The sequence below is a fragment of the Toxotes jaculatrix genome, chromosome 5 (genome assembly GCF_017976425.1).
Source record: "Toxotes jaculatrix isolate fToxJac2 chromosome 5, fToxJac2.pri, whole genome shotgun sequence".
Classification (NCBI taxonomy): domain Eukaryota; kingdom Metazoa; phylum Chordata; class Actinopteri; family Toxotidae; genus Toxotes; species Toxotes jaculatrix.
This window is the reverse complement of record NC_054398.1, coordinates 3,373,273-3,393,885: the sequence shown is the minus strand read 5'-3', so window position 1 is coordinate 3,393,885 and position 20,613 is coordinate 3,373,273. Positions and strand designations below refer to the sequence as shown.

The 20,613-nt window shown below is 43.3% G+C and overlaps 1 protein-coding gene across 11 annotated transcripts in view; it reads right to left on the bottom strand.

Annotated features, from left to right (window-relative positions):
• Positions 1 to 381: 381 nt before the first annotated feature.
• The window catches only part of ppfibp2b (PPFIA binding protein 2b), a 66,939-nt gene continuing 46,707 nt past the window's right edge, over positions 382 to 20,613 (bottom strand). For 7 of the 11 annotated variants that reach the window (XM_041037679.1, XM_041037684.1, XM_041037680.1 and 4 more), the window contains 20 exons: positions 20,456 to 20,567; positions 15,038 to 15,099; positions 14,868 to 14,943; positions 14,644 to 14,726; positions 14,439 to 14,506; positions 14,296 to 14,361; positions 14,014 to 14,074; positions 13,695 to 13,742; positions 12,205 to 12,355; positions 9,203 to 9,338; positions 8,976 to 9,095; positions 8,683 to 8,833; positions 8,227 to 8,338; positions 8,044 to 8,132; positions 7,775 to 7,897; positions 7,555 to 7,680; positions 7,280 to 7,468; positions 4,735 to 4,935; positions 3,215 to 3,280; positions 382 to 1,834 (listed from right to left, as the gene is read on the bottom strand). In XM_041037679.1, coding sequence (XP_040893613.1) covers positions 1,772 to 1,834; positions 3,215 to 3,280; positions 4,735 to 4,935; positions 7,280 to 7,468; positions 7,555 to 7,680; positions 7,775 to 7,897; positions 8,044 to 8,132; positions 8,227 to 8,338; positions 8,683 to 8,833; positions 8,976 to 9,095; positions 9,203 to 9,338; positions 12,205 to 12,355; positions 13,695 to 13,742; positions 14,014 to 14,074; positions 14,296 to 14,361; positions 14,439 to 14,506; positions 14,644 to 14,726; positions 14,868 to 14,943; positions 15,038 to 15,099; positions 20,456 to 20,567 — 2,103 coding nt within the window. In that variant the 3' untranslated portion in view covers positions 382 to 1,771. Of the gene's footprint in view, positions 1,835 to 3,214; positions 3,281 to 3,595; positions 4,936 to 7,279; positions 7,469 to 7,554; positions 7,681 to 7,774; positions 7,898 to 8,043; positions 8,133 to 8,226; positions 8,339 to 8,682; positions 8,834 to 8,975; positions 9,096 to 9,202; positions 9,339 to 12,204; positions 12,356 to 13,694; positions 13,743 to 14,013; positions 14,075 to 14,295; positions 14,362 to 14,438; positions 14,507 to 14,643; positions 14,727 to 14,867; positions 14,944 to 15,037; positions 15,100 to 20,455; positions 20,568 to 20,613 lie in introns of those variants that run through there. The other 4 variants (XM_041037681.1, XM_041037682.1, XM_041037689.1 and 1 more) reach the window with 4 other exon arrangements.

The following is a 20,613-nucleotide window of genomic DNA, read 5'->3' as shown; positions in this document are numbered from 1 at the left end:
AACTGTCTCTTTCAGAAAGAAGACACAAATGAGGTCATGTGGGTTGGGTCAGGAGCTTTTAGTGCGGCTCTCTATTGTAATGTCACATTAAGGGATGATAGGACAGTTTAAAGGGAAGGGGGGCGCTTGGATGGCTAGGAGGGACTTAAGGATCCCATCTGAAAGTTACTGGTCTTGCCAAAATTCCTGTTTTGACCAACAGGACTTCATCACATTATAAAGCTGGACAGCAGTAGGATCTTCCAATAGCAACCCTGATGATGTTAAAGAGGCAGTTTTACTGTACCACTGTGTTAATGCTTATACCATACATGCTTACATGAGGTCACTTTTACTTTCCTAATTCCTATACATGATCAATTTACAATTCAGAGGACCCAGTCTGTTCAAAGTGCTTTTATTTTGTCAACTAAATATTACAGTCTACTGTCCTACTGCACCAGTCTGTTGCCATTTGCACAGTCATACACACATTTTAGTTGTTGATTAGCTTTTCTTCCCCTAAGTGGACAGTGTCAGTCACAGTAATATACATTTAAACCAGTGCTGCACTGAGGCGTAGAGGGGACAACAGGGTCAAATGAAGCACAATTTGTGCTGCAATCACACAAAATATTAATGTTGAATAATAACTTTTTTTCCAGCATCTGTCATTTCCTCTTTCTCAGGCTGTTAAAGCTTCTCTCATTCACAAATTTTATACATCACCAAACCTGAACGAATAACTTTCTTCTCATATCGTAGGCACCGGTGAGTTGTCTTTAAATGCTGAGTCTTTCACACCGATCTGAAGACTCTCCCTGGACTTTCAGCTGAGGAGCTGTGATCATGGTGTCTCCTAAGGTCAGTATGAATGTCAGGGTTCATCACGTGTGGTCGATCAGCTGCCGTTAGCGCCCTTGCTCGCGGCTAAACGTGCATTATTTCAGTCTAATGACTGATCCATTCACCCAATCCATTCACCCGTTCATTCATTTATCAATCCATAATAAATATTATAATTCATCCCACTTCCAATCTTTCCGAGCTTAAATAACTAATGTCACCAAAGTAACATGGTTTAGATAAGTTCTTATCCCATTCAGTCCTTTCACATTATCCTCCCCGTGAAAACCATGTTACAGATATGATGCTTGTGATTTCCGTTACTGTCGAAACGGGAGCAATGAACAGTCTGATTCTCAGTTCTCATTGTTTATGTGAGTGTTTTCCTGCCACTGATTGAATTAACTTTCCATCTCTTCTTCTGCTGCTCTAATCAGATCTGATGTGCTGTTTTGTTTTGTTGTGCACTGGAGATTCCAGAAATTAAAGAACAAAGGAATTAAACTTTGTTTGCCGTGAAACAAACAGGGATCTCATGTGACCCTGCTGTCCCCTGTCAAATACAGTACACAGCATGTACAGTACACAGTGCTCATTATGATCATTAGAGGGTATATTGCATAGGGAAACAAGAAAAGCAGTAACAAATGGCTTGTGAGTAACAGTTCAGTTCATCATAGCAGAAAATAAAATGTGTGATTTTGTTAAGCAACCCTTGAAGATTGTTTTGAGCACTGAGCGAGTCCACTGTCGATTCTCGGTCCGTTGTATCTGCAGTGTGACTGTAGAATGGCTGCAGGTGTTACGTGAGGTATCAGCAGCTAGCAGAAGTAGCTGTGTTAGGCCGGGGCTTGAGGTACAGTACAGGTGTGAGATTGGCTGCTACAGGTGTCTCTGTGGTTGATTGACAGCATTAGAAGAGGCAACACCATCGGGTCATTGTCCTTCAAACTAGCGCCGTCTGAGACCGCCGCAGCTCCTTCTGCAGCTCCTCCCGGCTGAGCAGGTACTGGAAGCAAAGCACCATGGGAGTGGCAATAGGTTAAAGAACTTTGTCGGAGTTGGTGTTTGTCACTAAAGTTGAGATTAGTTAGCACATTTATTTTCAGTGTATTTTATTTAGATTTTTTTGGTATCACTTTGTGCTGCAGCTTTTCCAGCACAAACAGCTGGAAAGCTTTTTCAAGAGCCGATTTTGAAGAAGCAACGTGATTCATGACAAGAACTGAAGGGAAATGAAGTCTTCATTTACAGAATAATGTCATTAGAAAAGCCTTCCAATATTTCAACAAAGGACTCATCTGTTAAATGGAAATTATACCAGTTCAGTTAGAAAATGCTTTACAGAACATTTAGTGATAACTGATCCCAAGTCAGCAAAACCAGCCTCGCTGCAACAAAGGGCCTTTGTCACAGAGCACACAATAGTTTAGTACATTTACTCAGGTTCTCCACTTAAATACACTGATTTCCATTTTATTTTACTTTAAACTTTTATTCACCACATTTCTACATTTCACGGAGAAATATTCGTTACGTGTAGCACTTGAGATGGCCAGTTTGTTTAATGTGTACTTTTTATTTTTCTCTTTTGTTTTATTAGTACCATTTTTTTTAAAGGAATAGTTCAATCTTTTGGGAAATGTATTTATTCACTTCCTTGCCAAGAGTTGGATGAAAAGACTGATGCCACTCTCCTGACTTTATGCTACATATGGAGCTATAGCCAGCGGTCAGTTAGCTTAGCTTAGCTGTGAGACTGGAGACAGGGGGACACCAGCTGACCTGGCTCCATCTATTATTTATTATCAGTCAGTTTGATTAATATAGGTCTATGTCTATTTTAGTACCATGGGAAGCATAAAAAATATTAATAAAACAAACAAAACAAATTATTTAATCTTAACAGGTAGTTAATTGAATATTTAACATTGAAATTAATTTTCAAATAATACTAAAATGAGGGAAATATTTGTTATTATTGTTCCTCTTTCAAGGCTCGACTGGTTCAGTGGAGCTGCTGTTTCAGGCTGATACCGAGAAGTGGTTTAACACGTTTGTTATCCAAAGCCTTAGAGCACAATTACTGAGATGACTTCAGCAAACGACAACGGGAGCAGAAGAACCAAGGCTGGCATCTGCCTGACAACAGCAAGTAATGAAGTAACCAGCAAGCAGGTTTCACACTCGTAGTCATTCCCACACAGATCTGTGGTGTTTTACTGTTGTTTTTCCCTCAGATAAACTCCAGAGTTTTCCATCTGAGTGACTGAAACGTCTGTTACAGCCGCTGAGGAGCATTTACTTGGTGAGTGAATCAGCAGCAGAAGTCATTAACGAGCAGCTTGTGTGTGTGTGTGTGTGTGTGTGTGTGTGTCTTGGCTCTTACTGTGAGGTTGTTGATGCTTTCAGACAGAGCTTCTATTTGCAACATGGTACCCTCTGTGATCGCCATCTGCAACACACACACACACACACACACACACGACATGCACAAGGTCTCATGAACCCATTAACAAGTCACGATTATAGACGTACTCGCAGTGAAACAGTGATGAGCTTTCTGAGCGTTAGTACTTAGGGATGAATAAAAAAAAAGAAGTCTGCTGTTCTGTGCAATGGCAACCGGATTGTACCTGTGCTCAGACATGCCCTTCTCATGTCAGCTTTAACAGGGTTACCATGGTGATGATCAGCAGCTACCTTGGCTCGGATCGGTCAGCCGAGGGCGGGGGGGGCTGTTGTGATAAGCAGCCATGGCAGCCATCGTGAAGGTGAGGAGGAGGATGATTATGATGATGATGATGGTGAAAGCAGGTTAATAGTTGATGCAGGTTACAGAGGCGTGCCATCAGCTGTGGCTCTGAACAGCAGTGCAGTGCATTTCTTCACATCCATGTTATTTGAAGAAACAAAGAATGTATAATATCTACGTCTCAGGTGTCTGAAATCCTTCTGTAACTCATCTCCGCTCTGCTTTTTATATAAAAAGGAGGAATCAACTTTACACACGTATAATTTTGTTTATTAAATGATTCGATAAAGTTTGTGACATTTACATGAGCACATGTACGCTTCCTTTACCGGAGCAGGATTTTCTTTGCTATAAAAATACTATTACAGTCAAATATGAAAATAACAGTACAAAATCACCACCTCAGCTTTCAAACGATACATGCTAATTTTAGAATTGGCTCTGCAGTGACATAAATATTAAATAAAATCCCTCCATTATAAGATTATGCAAATATTGCACAAGTTCATTTCGACCATGTGACAGAAGTGTCTTCAAACCGGAAAAATCAGAGGTGTAAGTTTTGTGGTAACTGACTCACACACATAGAAAATCACCTAAAGGCGGTGCACAAATGTTAGAACAACAGCTTAATACTGTACAAGAGATGTATATATGTATATATCTATATACACATACATACATACACTGTTTAGGTTACAGGAAGTGATGTCACAGGAAGAGTCCAGAGAGAGGCTGCGTTCTCTCCTGATGAGTTAGATCATGGCACAGGTTTGAGGCTGAGGTCAGGTTAGTTAGGCATCTGACTGGAAATGAAATCAAAATACTTCAAGTGTGCTAGATTCATGGTCTCAGTGCACCCTTCATGACAAGCAGCTGTGACTGTGGGACAGTCAGGCAGGTTCATCTGGGCGTCTCTGAATCTCCTCAGGAGTAAGGCACAGGGTGGGGCTGATGCGTGGGGTTTAAAAGGAGCAGGGAGAGAGAGGGGGTGAGGTATTATGGGCCGCAAGCAAGGGAAGCAGAGTAGTAGCAGTGGTGATTGTAAGCGTGACAACATAGTCCATGGTCCATGGTGTCGACACGTCATCGCCATGTTGTTGTCACAGCTGTTGTAATGGAGATGGGTCAGCCCTGCTGTCGTCGAGCCCCACCTGGTCCCTGGAGCGGTCTGGCTCTCTGTCCAGGATGGGGCTCAGGCCTCTGAAGCCGGCGTAGGGACGCATCTGAAGCCCGTTCACCGCAGACTGCCCCGACGGAGGCGAGGACGACTCGATGGGACAGACGTAATCTGTGGATTCGTCCGCTCGTCTTCTCCTGAGGTGAGTCAAGTTAGAGAACCCCAACTTCTTTGGCTGCAGTGAAACAAGAGGAAGACAAAGGATTCGACTGTCACACCGTCTCAAGACTGAAACTAAATGATGAAATGTGTGAATGAGGTCTGAATACAGGGTGTCTGCAGGTTTGAACAAGTGAAATTTTAGACTTTTTTAGACCTTTTTTAGACCATCGTGGGTGAAATTTAAGACCTTCACGGAGTATTAAAAAAAAAAAAAAAAAAAGAACAAGCCCAGATTGCAGTCAATTGACATTTATTGTAAATGAAACGAATATATATACAGCCATAATTTTCATCATTTACATCAGATTATGGAGGATGAGGGCCAATTTCAAAATCCCATATTGAACTGAGGGCCACTAACGAGGCAAAAGCAGAAAGAAAAGATTCCAAAAAGATTACAAAGAAGATTAATTACATATTTCGGAGCGCTGCACTTTTGATTGCAATTTGGTCCTCAAGAGCCTTAATCTGGGCAAGTTTGTCTTTAGCAGCCCTCCTAAGAGCATTTGATTTAAATTTACACTTTCCCATATTTGTGTGATTTCTCCAATCCCGCCTTTCTCGCACTCTACACAGCCCGCGAAGAACAATGCTTGATCATCCTGTGACGACAGTACATTTCCGTTTCACGTAGTCTGTAATTTGTAGTTTTTATTGTGCGTTCCGCCAACATCAACATGTACTCAGGACTACACAGACCATAACCGCCACCATTAGAGAAAAAAAAGAACGGCGTGGTAATGTACGTAAAATAATACTTTTTTAAAACATTAATCCTGTATCGATATTTCGCATTGAAACGTTTGGTCTTAAATTACTCAAACTCAGTTTTAGACTTTGAGTGCAAAATAGCCTGTATTTTAGACTTTTTTAGGCCTAAAATTTAAAATGTCTAATTTTAGACTTTTTAAGACTTTTTAAGACCCCGCGGACACCCTGTGAATAGAACATGTCAGGTGTCAATATTCCGATTAGTTACCAACAACATTAAAAGCAGCTTCTCTGCTGTGCTTCACTCGTGCTGCTTTGTATATTTCTTTTTTCAACACAGGAAATGATCTGTTCAGCAGTGAACATCGGACAGACAAAATTAGCATCTAGCAGCTGTAGAGTCTGAGGTTTCTCTCAGGCCTCAGCTGAGACCAAAACAGAGCTAAAAGGAGAGTGAAGGCTGCACTGCACAGAAACACAACTCCACATGAAGGCTAATGTTGCTCCTGTCCATTGTGTTGCTGTTAATTACTGCTTGCTAACACACATAAAAATTTTATAATGTTATAATATGTCAGTGTTGTTGTTAGAGTTTGTTGCACTTTGAATTGTGCAGTTAATGTAACTTTAACTTGGTCAGTACAACGTTCTTCTAACTAGGTATGAAAATGTGAAATGAACGGATTAATTGTCCTTGAACAACATTAAAACGCAGTGTGTCTCCAGTCCAGACACACACACACACACACACACACACAGACATAAGGTACTCAGATGTGATTTTAATAAATAATTTAAACTTTACTGGAAGGAGGATGTGAGAGATAAACTGCATTATGTTGAGAGGAAAACCTTCAATGTTTTTCAGTATCTTTAACACTCTTTATATATCAGAGTCATGTTAGCGCAGAGTGAAATCCAGTCTTTTGTTCTGTGAGGCGAAAATGTCCCATCTGTACATCCTGTATTCTTACATCCACATTTTCCTCTGCTGATGTGAGGCAACAACACACAGCAGCTTTTAGAAATGTGTCCTCTAAGCTTGCTCTTGCTGACTACAGCCACTGTGATATTATCACAAAGCACTACAGGATATCACTGTGTGGCCCGCTGGTCCTCAGGGAGGAAACACACACACTCACAGAAATAAACTTCTTTTTTGGCTTTTTTTTTTTTTGCTTACCAGGTTATATCTGTCCACAAAACCATCCATATGAATATTTATGGGGCACCTTAAGAAATTAGAGCTTTAAGGTCATAAATGGGTCAACAGCAAATGTGGACTGTGTTGTTTTTTTTCTTTTTTCCGCATGGATTATTTTTCCTGTTTTTCCTCAGCAGAGCACAGAGGGACTTAGCGCTGGGGCTGACGGCTGAGTCGTGAAGCTGTGAGGAGGAGCAGAGCAGTCCCGGGGTTTACTCTGCTCTCACAGGCTTAAAAACACTGAGGGGCTCACAGCTTAAACCGAGCTGACACACTGAGGTCTCACCACAGATTACAGTGCTTTCTCTCACACATGCAGCGGAGAGAGGACGGGTTAACTGTGTGTGTGTGTGTTTCTTCTCTTCTCAGCCTTGCGTTGCCTCTGAGCACTTCCTCATCTACTCCAAGCCGTATAATGACGTCTGTGTTTGAATTGTCTAACCTTAACTTTAGCTGTGATGCTGAGTGGGGTGTAGCCCGGCGCCTCAGTGTACTCCCTCTTCTCCTGCTGTGCTTGTCCTCCCACCAGACTGTTGAAATTGGTGGTTAGGTGGCGTCTCAGCAGTGTTTTCTGTGGAGGGATGTTCAGCAGCATGGCCAGCGAGTCCGAGTTAAACCGAGGCTCCAGCATCTATGAGGAGAGATTAGTTTAGGATTCTTTCTTTAGCACGTCTGTTTTTTTTGTTTGTTTTTGTTTTTGTTGCTATGTGTACTGACTATCAGACCGCCGTGCACGCCGCTGCCCCTCAGGTTTGGTGCGTACTCTGCCAGGTCCACAGATCTCAGCCACTCCATAACTCGGTGGTTGGACCACTGGACCACCTCACTGGGAGTGAACTGGTTCTGAAAGACACACAGGAACACACATGGTTGAATGTATGGCTACGCAGAGGGATTTACACACACAGTCACAGACAAACACACACAGCTGACTCACCTCATTGCTGGGCCTGCGTTTGAGGCAGTTGGGGTTAAACTTGTTGACATGGAGAACGTGAATGGCGCACTTGATGCTGAGGTGGTGGAGCTGGCTCGTCACTTTAAGGAATAATAAGTCATTCTGAGGTGGAGAAAACAAGGAGAGATGAGTGAAGATCTAACACACTCCATAGCTGTACGCATCTGGAGTTTGATGGACCTTGATGTAACTACACACCGTTGTGATGTTCTGCCGTTTAACTCTCATTTCTTTGCTTACAAACTCACCACAGTGAGGTACTGCAGCATCTGTCCATCCACCCTTCCTTCATTAAACTGATCTTTGTACTGAGGAAGGCCGATGTCGTCCAGCCAACCTGGAACGCAAAATATTTCAGCTCTTATGAAGACGTAGCTCAGGATGAAGTTTGGTTATTCAGTGTTGGTGTGTCTCTTTTTTCATGTACATACGTGTGACCCAGACGTAATCGAGCTCTGCAGACTTCTCAGGCTGCTTGCTGCTGAATGTCTTGATGGCTAACTGCAGCTTCTTCCTGTGGAGAGGATTCTTCATCGCCATCTCCTGTAGAGATACAGAGAAACAACCCATTTCAGTGAGCTTTCAAATAGTGTAACAGATTCACCTGAAAAAGAAAAATGACCCTGGTGAGAGACACAGAACAGTAGGTTGGTTAGACAAGGCGACGGTGTTGAAGGCGAAACTAAAGAGGAGGCTGAAAAGCAGAGAGAGGCGTCACTAAGTGCCAGATAGACTGACACGCCGCAACACTGATCAGACAGGGAGAACTGAAAAGTACGTGACAGATCGTTTTGTCAGGTACATCAAATGAGCCGGACCCATGTCTCAGATGCATCACTACGTCAAACATGCTCTATAGAGAACAGTGATGTGCTGCACGTGTGTACCTTCTCTAGGTCTTGCGGGGTGGCCGACAGAAGAGTCTGACCGCTGGTGACCCAGTGGCGAGCGAGGATGCCGTACTGACCGAGTCCAATGTCCTCAAGCCAGTCACACACCTGCTCTGTGCTCCACTTGGAGAAAGGCATCTTCAGGTCTCTGTCACGGTGAGAAGAAAAGAAACATCTTCAGATCTTCAGTCTGGTGTCTTTTCCCCTGTGGTCCTGAGATACTGTTCACTTTATGACACACATTCACATGTAGGAACATATATGTTGGTGTATGAAGTGTGCATGTATACCGTGTGTTTGTTGGACGGGCCAGTCGTGGTCCAGCTGTGGCTCTGAAGCCTCCCCTCTTGAACTCTCCCAGCTCTGGGTCGTGGACCTGGACAGGACTACCTGACTGGCTGCGACGGATCCTGGGGACAATAGAAATAGAAATGAATGTATGATCTAGAAAAGGGTGAAAAACATTTGAGAGCCACACAGTATGTGTACATACGTACTGGATGTCTTTAAAACTTACTTCCCCCAGAGTTTCTTAATGCCTCTGTGACCCTTCCTGTTCTCTGGTGAGACAGGGGACTGTTGTCCAGAGTCCACTCCAGAGGACAGAGGGGACTGGTCTGAGAGGATGCTCTCCTCCAGCTTCTCTGGACGCCCTGCCAGAGAAAAAGACAACAGGAATGTTGATGACATGAGAGGAAATCTGGAAGACCCAGAAGAAAATTGGTGTTTTTTTGTATGCTGTAACATTGAGCACTAGCTCTAACTGTCTAATGGACAAATCTGACCACAGGATGGGAAGTCAACTGGCTAATCTCCCAAAATCTGATTGGTTCCTTCTCAAAATAGAGCACAAAGACATCAGTCACTCTATTAAATATTAAATATTACATATTAAAGCTGAAAGTAACCTATTTAGCACTAATCAGAATGACACACTTGGTATATTGAACCAGTAATGACTCATCTCAACAGTGTGGTTAGAGCACTACACTGGGGTTGAGATGCGATACCCACCAACATCATAGAGGTCATGTTTTCCAGGAGATCCTGAAGCAGAGGAGGTTAGTGGAGCGAGAAGAAAGCAAGTAGAAAGACATCAGAAGCCAGCGTTAGTCACAGTCACACCCTCTTTAAAATAAATGCTGTATACATATTAAGTGTGTGAAGCGGTAACATGCAAATCTACGAGCCTCGAGCAGGTACCAGACTGGGTCAGACCCTGAGACAAGATTAAGTCTGCTTGTTTACATGGAGCTCATATTTACTCTGCAGATACCGGGAGTGCGGGTGGCTCTCTGTCGAGCCTCGAAGCTCGAGCGAAGGGTCGCCGGAGCTGAAAGGATGACCTAAAGAGCAGCGAGAGCATTGTACACCCACAAGGTGCTGTGTTTGATTTCTGAAGCATCGCTGGAGTGAGACTCTTAACCTCTGACATCCTGAAACAGCCTCCTCAGAAACGCTAGCAGGTTAATAAAAAGACAGTTTTCTTCCTTGAGGAGTTTATCAAAGGTGTTGCTAACTCAGGCCGTGGATGTTTTAATTCTGCTGCCACCTCATTACATGCTGTCTGATGTTGAGGTTTTATTGCTCTCCTGTTTAGCACATGCTTGGCTTGCTCCTTCTCCAGCGACCTCCTGCTTCAGACTGTCAGTGAGAGCAAAGCTGCGTGAGACAGTGAGAGCTAAGGGTTGTGTCGGGTTGCATCCTTGTTTATTTACTTTGGGATGTCTGAGCCCGCTGAACTGCACACATCCTTAAGCTTGCATCCCTTGCCCTCTCTCAGCTCTCTGATTACCCTCCTGCTTTAGTCTGTGGCTCTGCGTCGGCGGATACATGGGTAGCTGTGTGCTTATATGCCTATTAGCTTAAAGAGCGTGTGTATTAGTTTCAGTGAATGCTGATGTGAGAGAGCCGAGCATTATCTCCGACAGCTCTCTGAGCCATCAGGGACTCCCAATAATCCTGGCTTTAGAGGTTCCTGATCCTCGGTGGAAACACCCCGACTGCTCACCTCTGATGTTTGTTTTGTTCAGGAGATAAGTCACGTGAACTGTGTTTGTCAGAAGAGTTTGGTACGACTTCAAAGTCAGAGCAACATCTTTAGCCTGTGGAGTAAAGTCTCCTGAAAGTGTATTTCCGGTAGGGATGCACAGAATATTCGGCCACCGGAAAAATTTTCGGCCGAAAATGGCGCAAAAGTGCATTTATTTTGCCTTTATTTTCGGTTTCCGGCCGAAAGACTTCTATCACCGAAACAACATGGCCGAAACCGGATGTTGTGATGACGCAAGAGAAAAACCGCGGTCAGTACGAGCGTGTCTGGAAAGGCCAACAACATGTCCGCGGTGTGGACGGATTTCAGTAAATCTGGGGACGCATCTGCGAAGAATTTCTCCACGTCAGGTTTAATTTATCACCTGAAATCCAAACATGTCGATCGCTGTGCTGAATATGAGAGGAATGCAGCGCAGAGAAGGAAAATCCCTCCGAGCACGCCCACTCCGTCTGTGGCGGACGTTTTTGAAAAGGCAAGGAAGTTTAAAACTTAAAGCGCTGCAACTCTTGGTGCATTTGTTGTTGTTAAAGTCCTACGGTTAACATATGGACTGTGGCAGTCTTTGTTTTGATAAACTATTATGTTGTAGTCCTACAGCGAAATTTTTAAAATGCACTTGACTTATATGCACTTTGTGTTTTTATGAGAGAGCATATTTAATTTTACAATCTTGTTTAAATTGATTTATTCTTTGAAGCATTGATATTAATTTATGTAATCGCAATGCCTTGCAATTTTTGACTTTGACTTTTCGTGAGGTTAGTGCACAGTCATAGCCATAAATGCAATGGTACTAATAATTGGCATAATAATTTCTTTCGGTGTTTCGGTTTTCAGCCTTGGTTTCCTCATTTTCGGTTTCGGCCAAGAATTTTCATTTCGGTGCATCCCTAATTTCCGGTGTTGACATTTTGAATTTCTGTGTGAGCATACAGTACCTAGAGCCGGAGCACTGGCACTCCTGCAGCAAACTGCAGCCCGAACACAAGCAGAGAAAAGAGCAATCCGACAGCAGAGCAGACAGGAAGAGGAGAGAGGGAGACGGGGCACAGAGGAAGAAGCAGTAGGAGCAAAGTTAGTTGTCAAAGAGTTATTCAGTGGGAGTTTATTCCATTAGTGTTCTTCTAAATTACAGAACCAGTTTCCCATTCAAAAGAATTCTCATGTTTACATGCTTTATAGCCGAGAAGCAGGTGAGAGCGCTACATCGTCTGTCTGTGTGGCAAACTACAGCCAGCGGCCCGTTAGTTTAGTGCTTTAAGCTTCTGTGACCGGCTGTAGCTTTACATTTACTGTAAAGGTGTGAGGGTGATGTCAACACTCTCATCTAACTCTCAGCAAGAAAGTGAAAGAAAGTCATGTAAATGCTTTCATATGCAAAGGTTTGAGGTGTCAGTCTTGTCAATTAAAGAGATATTTGACTTTATCATATTAAAGTGATGATCAGTGATGTAGAAACTCACTCAGCCTGTAGTCCTGGTCTTGGCTGTGAACAGGAGAGAGCTGGACAGGAGATAAATACTCTCCATCTCCATTCAGCTCAACCCTCAGTTCGCTCTTTTTGCGCAGTTTCCCCGGCAGAGTCTGGTACTTGCTTAGCTCCATGTGTGGATTCTGCAGAACAACAACAAAAAAAAAGACATTAACTCAGTTTTTTTGGCAAATTTCAAATAAACCACCATCATGTATGATGAAAACAGGGAAGCCTACGAGCCTTTACAGGCAAGCACTCTTGCATCTGAACTCAGCGATTTTAGCTTTGTGCTGTATGTTTATTACAGTGCATCACATTTCCTCCACATCTCTGGTCTGAATATCTTTGACGAGATAACAGTGGGGTCACGTTTGCTTGATTTGCTCCTTTGCTCTGTTGCATAACGGACTGTTTCTTTGCAGGGTGAACATCTGATGATGATACTGGTATCTGACCAGGCATCGAAGTCAGCGGGGCTCTGAAGGAATAACAGAAGAAAGGCCAGCAGAGAGAACAGCTGGGAGGCAGCCGTGATGCCAAACGCTACTGACAGCCACTTCAGGTGGGTCTTGGTCCTTTATGCGTGTGTATGAACGTGGTATGATCATGTGTTTTGGCTGCATGCGGAGCACAAGAATATGTGTGTGTGTGAATTATGAGTATGCAGAACAATGCAGTTGTCGCATCGGAGAGATTTTTTGCTCAACTGAAAGAGAGAACAAGAGGTCAAAGGGCACCGCGAGAGTTATGTAATTTTTTGTGCTTCACAACACAAAGTCTCAGGGCAGCTAACAAGATCCATATTTATACCTACGAAGCTAATCTCAGTTTATAAATGCCATTACAAAAAAATACTCTCCTTCCTACTCCTCTTTACTAAATAATTAGAATTTCACTGGCAGCAATTAATTAAATTCCCACAGCTGATGTACTGTATATCTGCATAATGCTGTTTCCATAGCAACTGTAGACTACTCACAGCTTGTCATAAGTATTAACTTTACACCCTGAACAATATTAGATTTTACCTGTATGTGGTGTCATATATTCAGAGGGAAGAGTTAAGGCCGGTGGCTCAAAATGCATTGCAACCAAATATCAGGTGAATAATCTCATATTTTAAAACAATGGGTGCATGAAAAAACCGAGGCAGGCACCCTGTGGGTTCATGATTTTAGTATGTGATCTAAGGTATGTGTTCATCCAAGCATATCCTGTTCATGCATGAATGAATGAATGCAAGTGCCCCCCGCACAAGTTCACTTCACTTCACTTCCAATTCAGTGAAGTCTGAAAAAGCTTTATCTAGAAAAGGTTTTTATCTAACATCTATAAAAAGTATGGTCTTTTCAATTTGCTGAAGTCATATCATGTGGATCCTGTCCCTGTGGTGTAGTGATGTGTGGTGCGTGTGCTTGTTTGTGATGCAGCGGGTTAGGTGAAAGTTAGGTTGTGTGAAGTCGTGCAGCAGATCAGTACCTCTGCCCCTACATCTGATTCACTTTCAGCTGGTTGGATCTCTACAGCCTATAGCCAACACAGACACGAGACAGGGGAAAGAACACACACACACAAACAAACACACACACAAACTCAGAGTTAGCAGGTTAGCAATCACACATTCAGATTAAAAAAACTATAATGGTCAATTAGAAAGAATGGAGTTAGTGTAACTTTTAATCAAAAGCAGATGCATATGAAGCAGGTTGGAGGAGATAATTAGATTATAAGGATAAATAACAGTATTATGAAAGTCGATCAGTAGCAGGAAACAACTGAATAAAATGCATTAGCAAACCTTTTGTAAGGATCCACTCTGCAACTCTTCAAGACTGCTGGACAACAACCTGCGCTGGTGCCTGGAAAAAAAAAAAAAAACAGTCTTCAGAGTCAGTTAAGAACTAAGAGACATGCCATCATATCATTCCTGTCTGATTTATCACACATATACACTAATGTCTACACTTTAAATTGAGCGAGTGAACGGGACAGTGAGTGAAAGGGACATGTCATTTTAGGACAAGGTAGGGCAGCACGACGCTCGGCAAAAATCCTACACACACAAACAGCTTCTACTCACCATGATCCATTAAAGAAGCTTGTGTCTCCAGTGGACAGCAGTGATGTGTCCAGCGAATTCTGGATACTACAACAAGTGGCACAAAAGAGTTAAGATTTATAGTGAGCTGTCAGATGTGTGTGTGTGTGTGTGTGTGTTTATACCTTATGTCCAGCTCTCTCTGGTAAGGGGATGAAGATAACATAAGTGGAGAAGATCCTCTTGATGACAACTATTCAGAGGCAAAACACAATTTTGTGTTTTCAGTTTTTGTAAACAGAAACAGTAAATAAGCAAGTTTTTTGATAACAGCTGAAAGTTGTGGTTGTATCATGGTTGTAAAAACAGGGAAGTAGTTTGTAATCTTACCTCTGACCTAAGGATGTCAGAGTGTGCTTTGTGTGTGATGGCTCTGAGTTTTAAACTGCCACTCAGCTCCTCTTCACTGCTCCCTGATCGGTCATAACACAGAAAATACACAGCACAACATTATTACAATAAACAGGAAGGAGAGAAGAGAAGGGAAGAGAAGAGTAGGCACCAGTGTCCAGTGTTTCTTATGCTGCAGTTCAACCAAAACTCATATGTCGTACCCTGTGTGAGAGCCATCACCTCCCTCGTCTTTCTGTATTGGCCAAGCAGGATGGTTAGCTCCTCTATACGACGATCCTGTTCATCAGCAAGACACAAATATTTCTGCCTTTATAAATCAAGTACAGAGATGGGGGCGTTTTGTGGAACAGATAAAACAGATTTAATTTACCTTTTCATCATTTGAAGCTAACAGAGACTCCATGCCCACCTTCAGCCTCTGGTATTCCTGATCTAACAAACAAAAACAAGGCATTAAAATGTTGTTTTGGACTCACAGTAACCTCACGTCTGTTTAATTTAGGACATCTGATAGGTGCTTGATGTGAGGCTGGTAATGGACATGACAGCCTTGCTAATATGAATAAACAAGCAAAACAAATACACAATGACAGCGCAACTGCGCATATACCATCACCTGGGACAAACAGTGCAGCTTGTTATAATGACAGAGCGGTGCTAATACCAACAGAAAAACAATATTTCTCTTTTCAATTCCTAAAATGTAATTCTTACAGAGACAAGGCTTCAACTGGCAACAATACACAGTACAAACACACAACACACACACAAGCCTGAGGTGAATGTCATTCAATGTCCTTTCAAATACATGTTTTAAAGGGAAACTCCACCAATTTCACACATGAAAATCAGTGTGCTAGCACCACTCAGCATGTATAATGTCTTCTGTGGCTCAGATATCACCCCACTGACCTCTGCTGCATCACTGTTTCTTTTCCTTTGTCTGTGATGAGTCCACAGATTTCATATGGACGTTGCATGTGTGTGTACATTACTAAAGTGGTGGAGTGCCCCTTTAAATGATCTGCCTTGGTGCAGTGGAGGCCAGGCAAACCAACAGAGCTAAAATCTGACATGTTCAATGGCACTGATGTACACAGAGGTTTATACATGCTTATAAAGAGGCCACTGAGAACTCTTGACTCTGATTGGTTGGGAGTGTGGATAAATAGATAGCACACCTATGACACAGGTGTTTGTATTTTGTTTAAACGCCAGTATTGTAATTATTGGCTAGTTGTTCCACAGGGAGTATTTTTTTTTTCATGTGTACCCATTTGGCAGACGCTTTCATATAAAGTGACTTACATGTGATGGACAACACTCAGGCTTCAGGACAGTAGGAGATCTTGGAGTAAATACTAAGTACTAAGTCTGTCCAATAAGACAAAGTGCAAGAAGATCATGAGAAGTGGACAGTATGATCTCCTTGTTAGTCATGTTGGGGTGTTGGAGGTGTTAGGAGAGGAGGTGCTCTTGGAAGAGACAAGTCCTCAAGAGATTCCCAAAGACAGAGAGGGACTCCCCTGCTCTGGTGACATTTAGTAGCTTGTTCCTCCATCAGGGAACCACAAATGAGAACAGTCTGGACTGTGACTGCCTCGTGTGCAGGTTATGTGAGTAAATAAATGAGATAACGTGATGACATATGGCATTTTGTTGAGGAATGGCCACAGTACAAGCAGGATAAGTCTGTACAGTACATTCCATGCAGCGCTGCTTCACACTCCCAGAGAAGCTCTTTGGAAACTATGCCAGCCAGGACATTTGAAAGGAGATAGTCTTACTGCACTTTGGTTGGAGCGTTTACTACGACAGACACATACTGAAGCTCAGCCGTGGTCCAATCTTAAACCAAACTCTCTGCCACCAGACACCTGATTAAGTGATTAAAGTGGCCACTTTTTGTTTTTAAGTTTCAGACTTGTTGAGATTTCAGGGGGGGGAAAAAATCACTGCAACACTTGACAGAACTATGCTGAATAAATATTCTGTCAGGTGGCTGTACAGTCAGAAGAGTTTGGTTGGAAATCAGACCCATTACAACAGCTCACCATGCCTTACATTTGTTTATCAGCTGCTTGATATACACCTCCTCTACAGCAGAGGGCAGCAGAGAGGCAAGAACAAGTCAGGTTTTCAGCAGAGGAGAGAGGGACACGTTGATTAGATGTTACAGTTATCAGAGTTGACAGACATGCATATCGCTGGCTCTCACGCACACATCCTTTCTGACAGATCCCCCCCAAGGACCTATATATTGGAGAAACTAAACAACCGTTGAACAAACGCATGGCCCAACACAGAAGGGCTAACTCCTCGGGTCCAGTCTCAGCTGTCTACTCACATCTAAAGGAAAAAGCACACTCCTTTGAAGACAGCAATGTCAAAATCCTGGACAGGGAGGACAGATGGTTTGAGAGAGGAGTCAAAGAAGCCATCTATGTGAAAGTGGAAAAACCTTCACTAAACAGAGGAGGGGGTCTGCGACACCACCTATCCCCCATTTACAATGTAGCCCTTTCATGTGTACCCAGGAGAGTAAACAACTTAACCTCAGACGACTCTCAACGAGCGTCGTCCACCAGGGACTCACCTGACCCTAACGACTGTCGTTCACATGAGACACAAACTAGGTCACATGAGCCTGACGACTGTCGTTCACTGGGGACCACAACAATGGTCAGGTGAAACCAGTACTTTCGTAGGTACTTTGGTGGTCCCACCCACAACAGGTTAAATACCTGGGTCTTACTCCACTTTCTTGGTCAGACTAGTGCGGACTAGATAGACCGATGCGTATGAACTGATGAAGCCCCTTGGATAAGAGGCGAAACGTCTTCCCAGACAAACATATGTCCAGTTGCCTTCGATTCAATTTTCAAAGAGAGAACTATGACCTGGATGAATGAGAACATTCACAGACATATTGCTGAGAATTTTGGGTTGGATACCCTAAAAGCAGTGCGAGAACATGAAAGGGTGGCTCGGAAAATCGCAGACCACAGAAACCACTTACGGTTTAGCCTGAGGTGCAGGCAAAATAGGCTCATACCAACTAGCCTACAGTTGCGTTCCACAGTGAAAGGACACAGAGCCAATAAGATTCTGGACAAGGCTCAAAATCACCTCTTGAATGAGAGAGTGAGGCAGGTCCTATTCACCATAGAAAGGCTCAAAGAAAAAGCTGACCTTCTTTTCAGAAATTTGAAAACACTCTTACCAGCTGCGTTGTTCGAAAAGGTTGTTGAGTTCACTATGAGAGCCCAACTAGCCCAACACACCAAGGGCAAAGAAAGGCAGAAAAAGAAATTTTGCAAACTCCAACACAAGACAAATAACTCAAACATAACAGAAACCTCTAAGGAGGAACAGGAGACAAAACAACATACAAAAACAGACATATGGGTAAAAAACCTATCTGACAGGGAACTTACCCAGCCGGAGAAGGAGGTCTTAGCGAAAGGACTAAACTTTGCTGTTACACCAGAACAAATTCCTATAGTGGAACTCATTACAGCGACAGAATCAGCTATAAGGAAAAACAACTTAAAAGAAACCGAAGCAGAACAGCTAAGGTTTAAGGTGTCAGCAACCCTGTCCAATGCTAAGGCCCCACCTTCAAACCTCACACATCAGGAAAGGAAAGCTGTGGTATCCCTGAGCAAGGATAAAAACATCACCATCCTTCCAGCTGACAAAGGGAGATGCACAGTAATCCTGAATACAAGCGATTACCACGCTAAAGTTACCACTCTATTAAACGACACCAACACATATGAAATTCTGAAACGAGATCCTTCCAGTGGCTACAAAAGGAAGGTCATTGAATGTCTCCAAAAATTACAACAAGATGGAGTAATTGACCGACCTCAGTACCTCCGCCTCTACCCTCAGGATACCATTCCATGCCTATATGGACTCCCCAAAGTCCATAAGGAAGGGACACCACTCAGACCTATTGTTAGCAGCATCAATTCAGTAACCTACAATATCGCTAAGCATGTAGCCAACATCTTAGCCCCCCTGGTTGGAAACACACCACATCATGTTCACAACTCACTAGATTTTGTGAACAAAATCAAAGGTCTGAAAATGGCACAAGAAGAAACCATGGTGTCATACGATGTGACCTCCTTATTCACTTGCATTCCAACTAAGGAGGCAGTGGAAACAGTGAGGAACCACTTGGAACAAGACAACACACTACATGACAGAACCAATCTCACACCAGACCAGATCTGCCAGTTACTGGATTTGTGCCTCAACACCACATATTTCCAGTTTAACAGCAAATTCTACAGGCAAAAACACGGCTGTGCCATGGGCTCACCAGTGTCCCCCATTGTGGCTAATCTATACATGGAAATGGTAGAACAAAAAAGCCCTTAACTCATTCAAGGGTACACCTCCTAGTCACTGGTTTAGGTATGTGGATGACACATGGGTAAAAATCAAAACCCAAGACTTACAAGCTTTCACTGAACACATCAACTCTGTGGACAAAAACATCAAATTCACAAGAGAAGATGTCAAAGATAACCACCTACCATTCCTAGACTGTGACGTTCACCTTGCTGAGGACAGGAGCCTCCACATTGGGGTATACAGGAAACCCACACACACCGATCAATACCTACTTTTTGACTCGCATCATCCACTGGAGCACAAACTGGGAGTTATCAGAACCTTGCAACACAGGGCTGACAACATACCAACCTCCACTCAGGCCCAAGCAGAAGAGCATAAACATATAAAGGGAGCTCTGAAAACTTGCGGCTATCCGAGTTGGTCGTTTGGCAAAACAACACGCTCCAGAAAGAATACAAACAGGGAGGATGCTGAGAAAATGGAAGATAAACGCAAAAACATTGTCATTCCATACGTGTCTGGGGTCTCAGAGAAACTCAGGAGGATTTTTAACAAACATCAAATTCCTGTATGTTTCAAACCCAGCAACACTCTCAGACAGAAACTGGTACACCCCAAAGACAAGATACCACACAACCATAAAAGCAACCTAATATATGCGGTCAAATGCAGTGAGGAATGCAAGGACCTATATATTGGAGAAACTAAACAACCGTTGAACAAACGCATGGCCCAACACAGAAGGGCTAACTCCTCGGGTCCAGTCTCAGCTGTCTACTCACATCTAAAGGAAAAAGCACACTCCTTTGAAGACAGCAATGTCAAAATCCTGGACAGGGAGGACAGATGGTTTGAGAGAGGAGTCAAAGAAGCCATCTATGTGAAAGTGGAAAAACCTTCACTAAACAGAGGAGGGGGTCTGCGACACCACCTATCCCCCATTTACAATGTAGCCCTTTCATGTGTACCCAGGAGAGTAAACAACTTAACCTCAGACGACTCTCAACGAGCGTCGTCCACCAGGGACTCACATGACCCTAACGACTGTCGTTCACATGAGACACAAACTAGGTCACATGAGCCTGACGACTGTCGTTCACTGGGGACCACAACAATGGTCAGGTGAAACCAGTACTTTCGTAGGTACTTTGGTGGTCCCACCCACAACAGGTTAAATACCTGGGTCTTACTCCACTTTCTTGGTCAGACTAGTGCGGACTAGATAGACCGATGCGTATGAACTGATGAAGCCCCTTGGATAAGAGGCGAAACGTCTTCCCAGACAAACATATGTCCAGTTGCCTTCGATTCAATTTTCAAAGAGAGAACTATGACCTGGATGAATGAGAACATTCACAGACATATTTCTGACAGATGTGGATCTGACGTGATTGGTCAGACTGTCAGTTGTGCATACCTCTCTCAGCGTTGTCACTGGCTGTGCCGTCTCTGGCCAGCAGCTGGGTCTGCAGGCACTCGATCTCAGCGTCTTTGGAGGCCAGGAGCTGCTGCAGCTCTGAGATTTCTGCCTGTGGAGGAAGACAGAGTAGATCTCCATAAACCGAATCTTCCAGG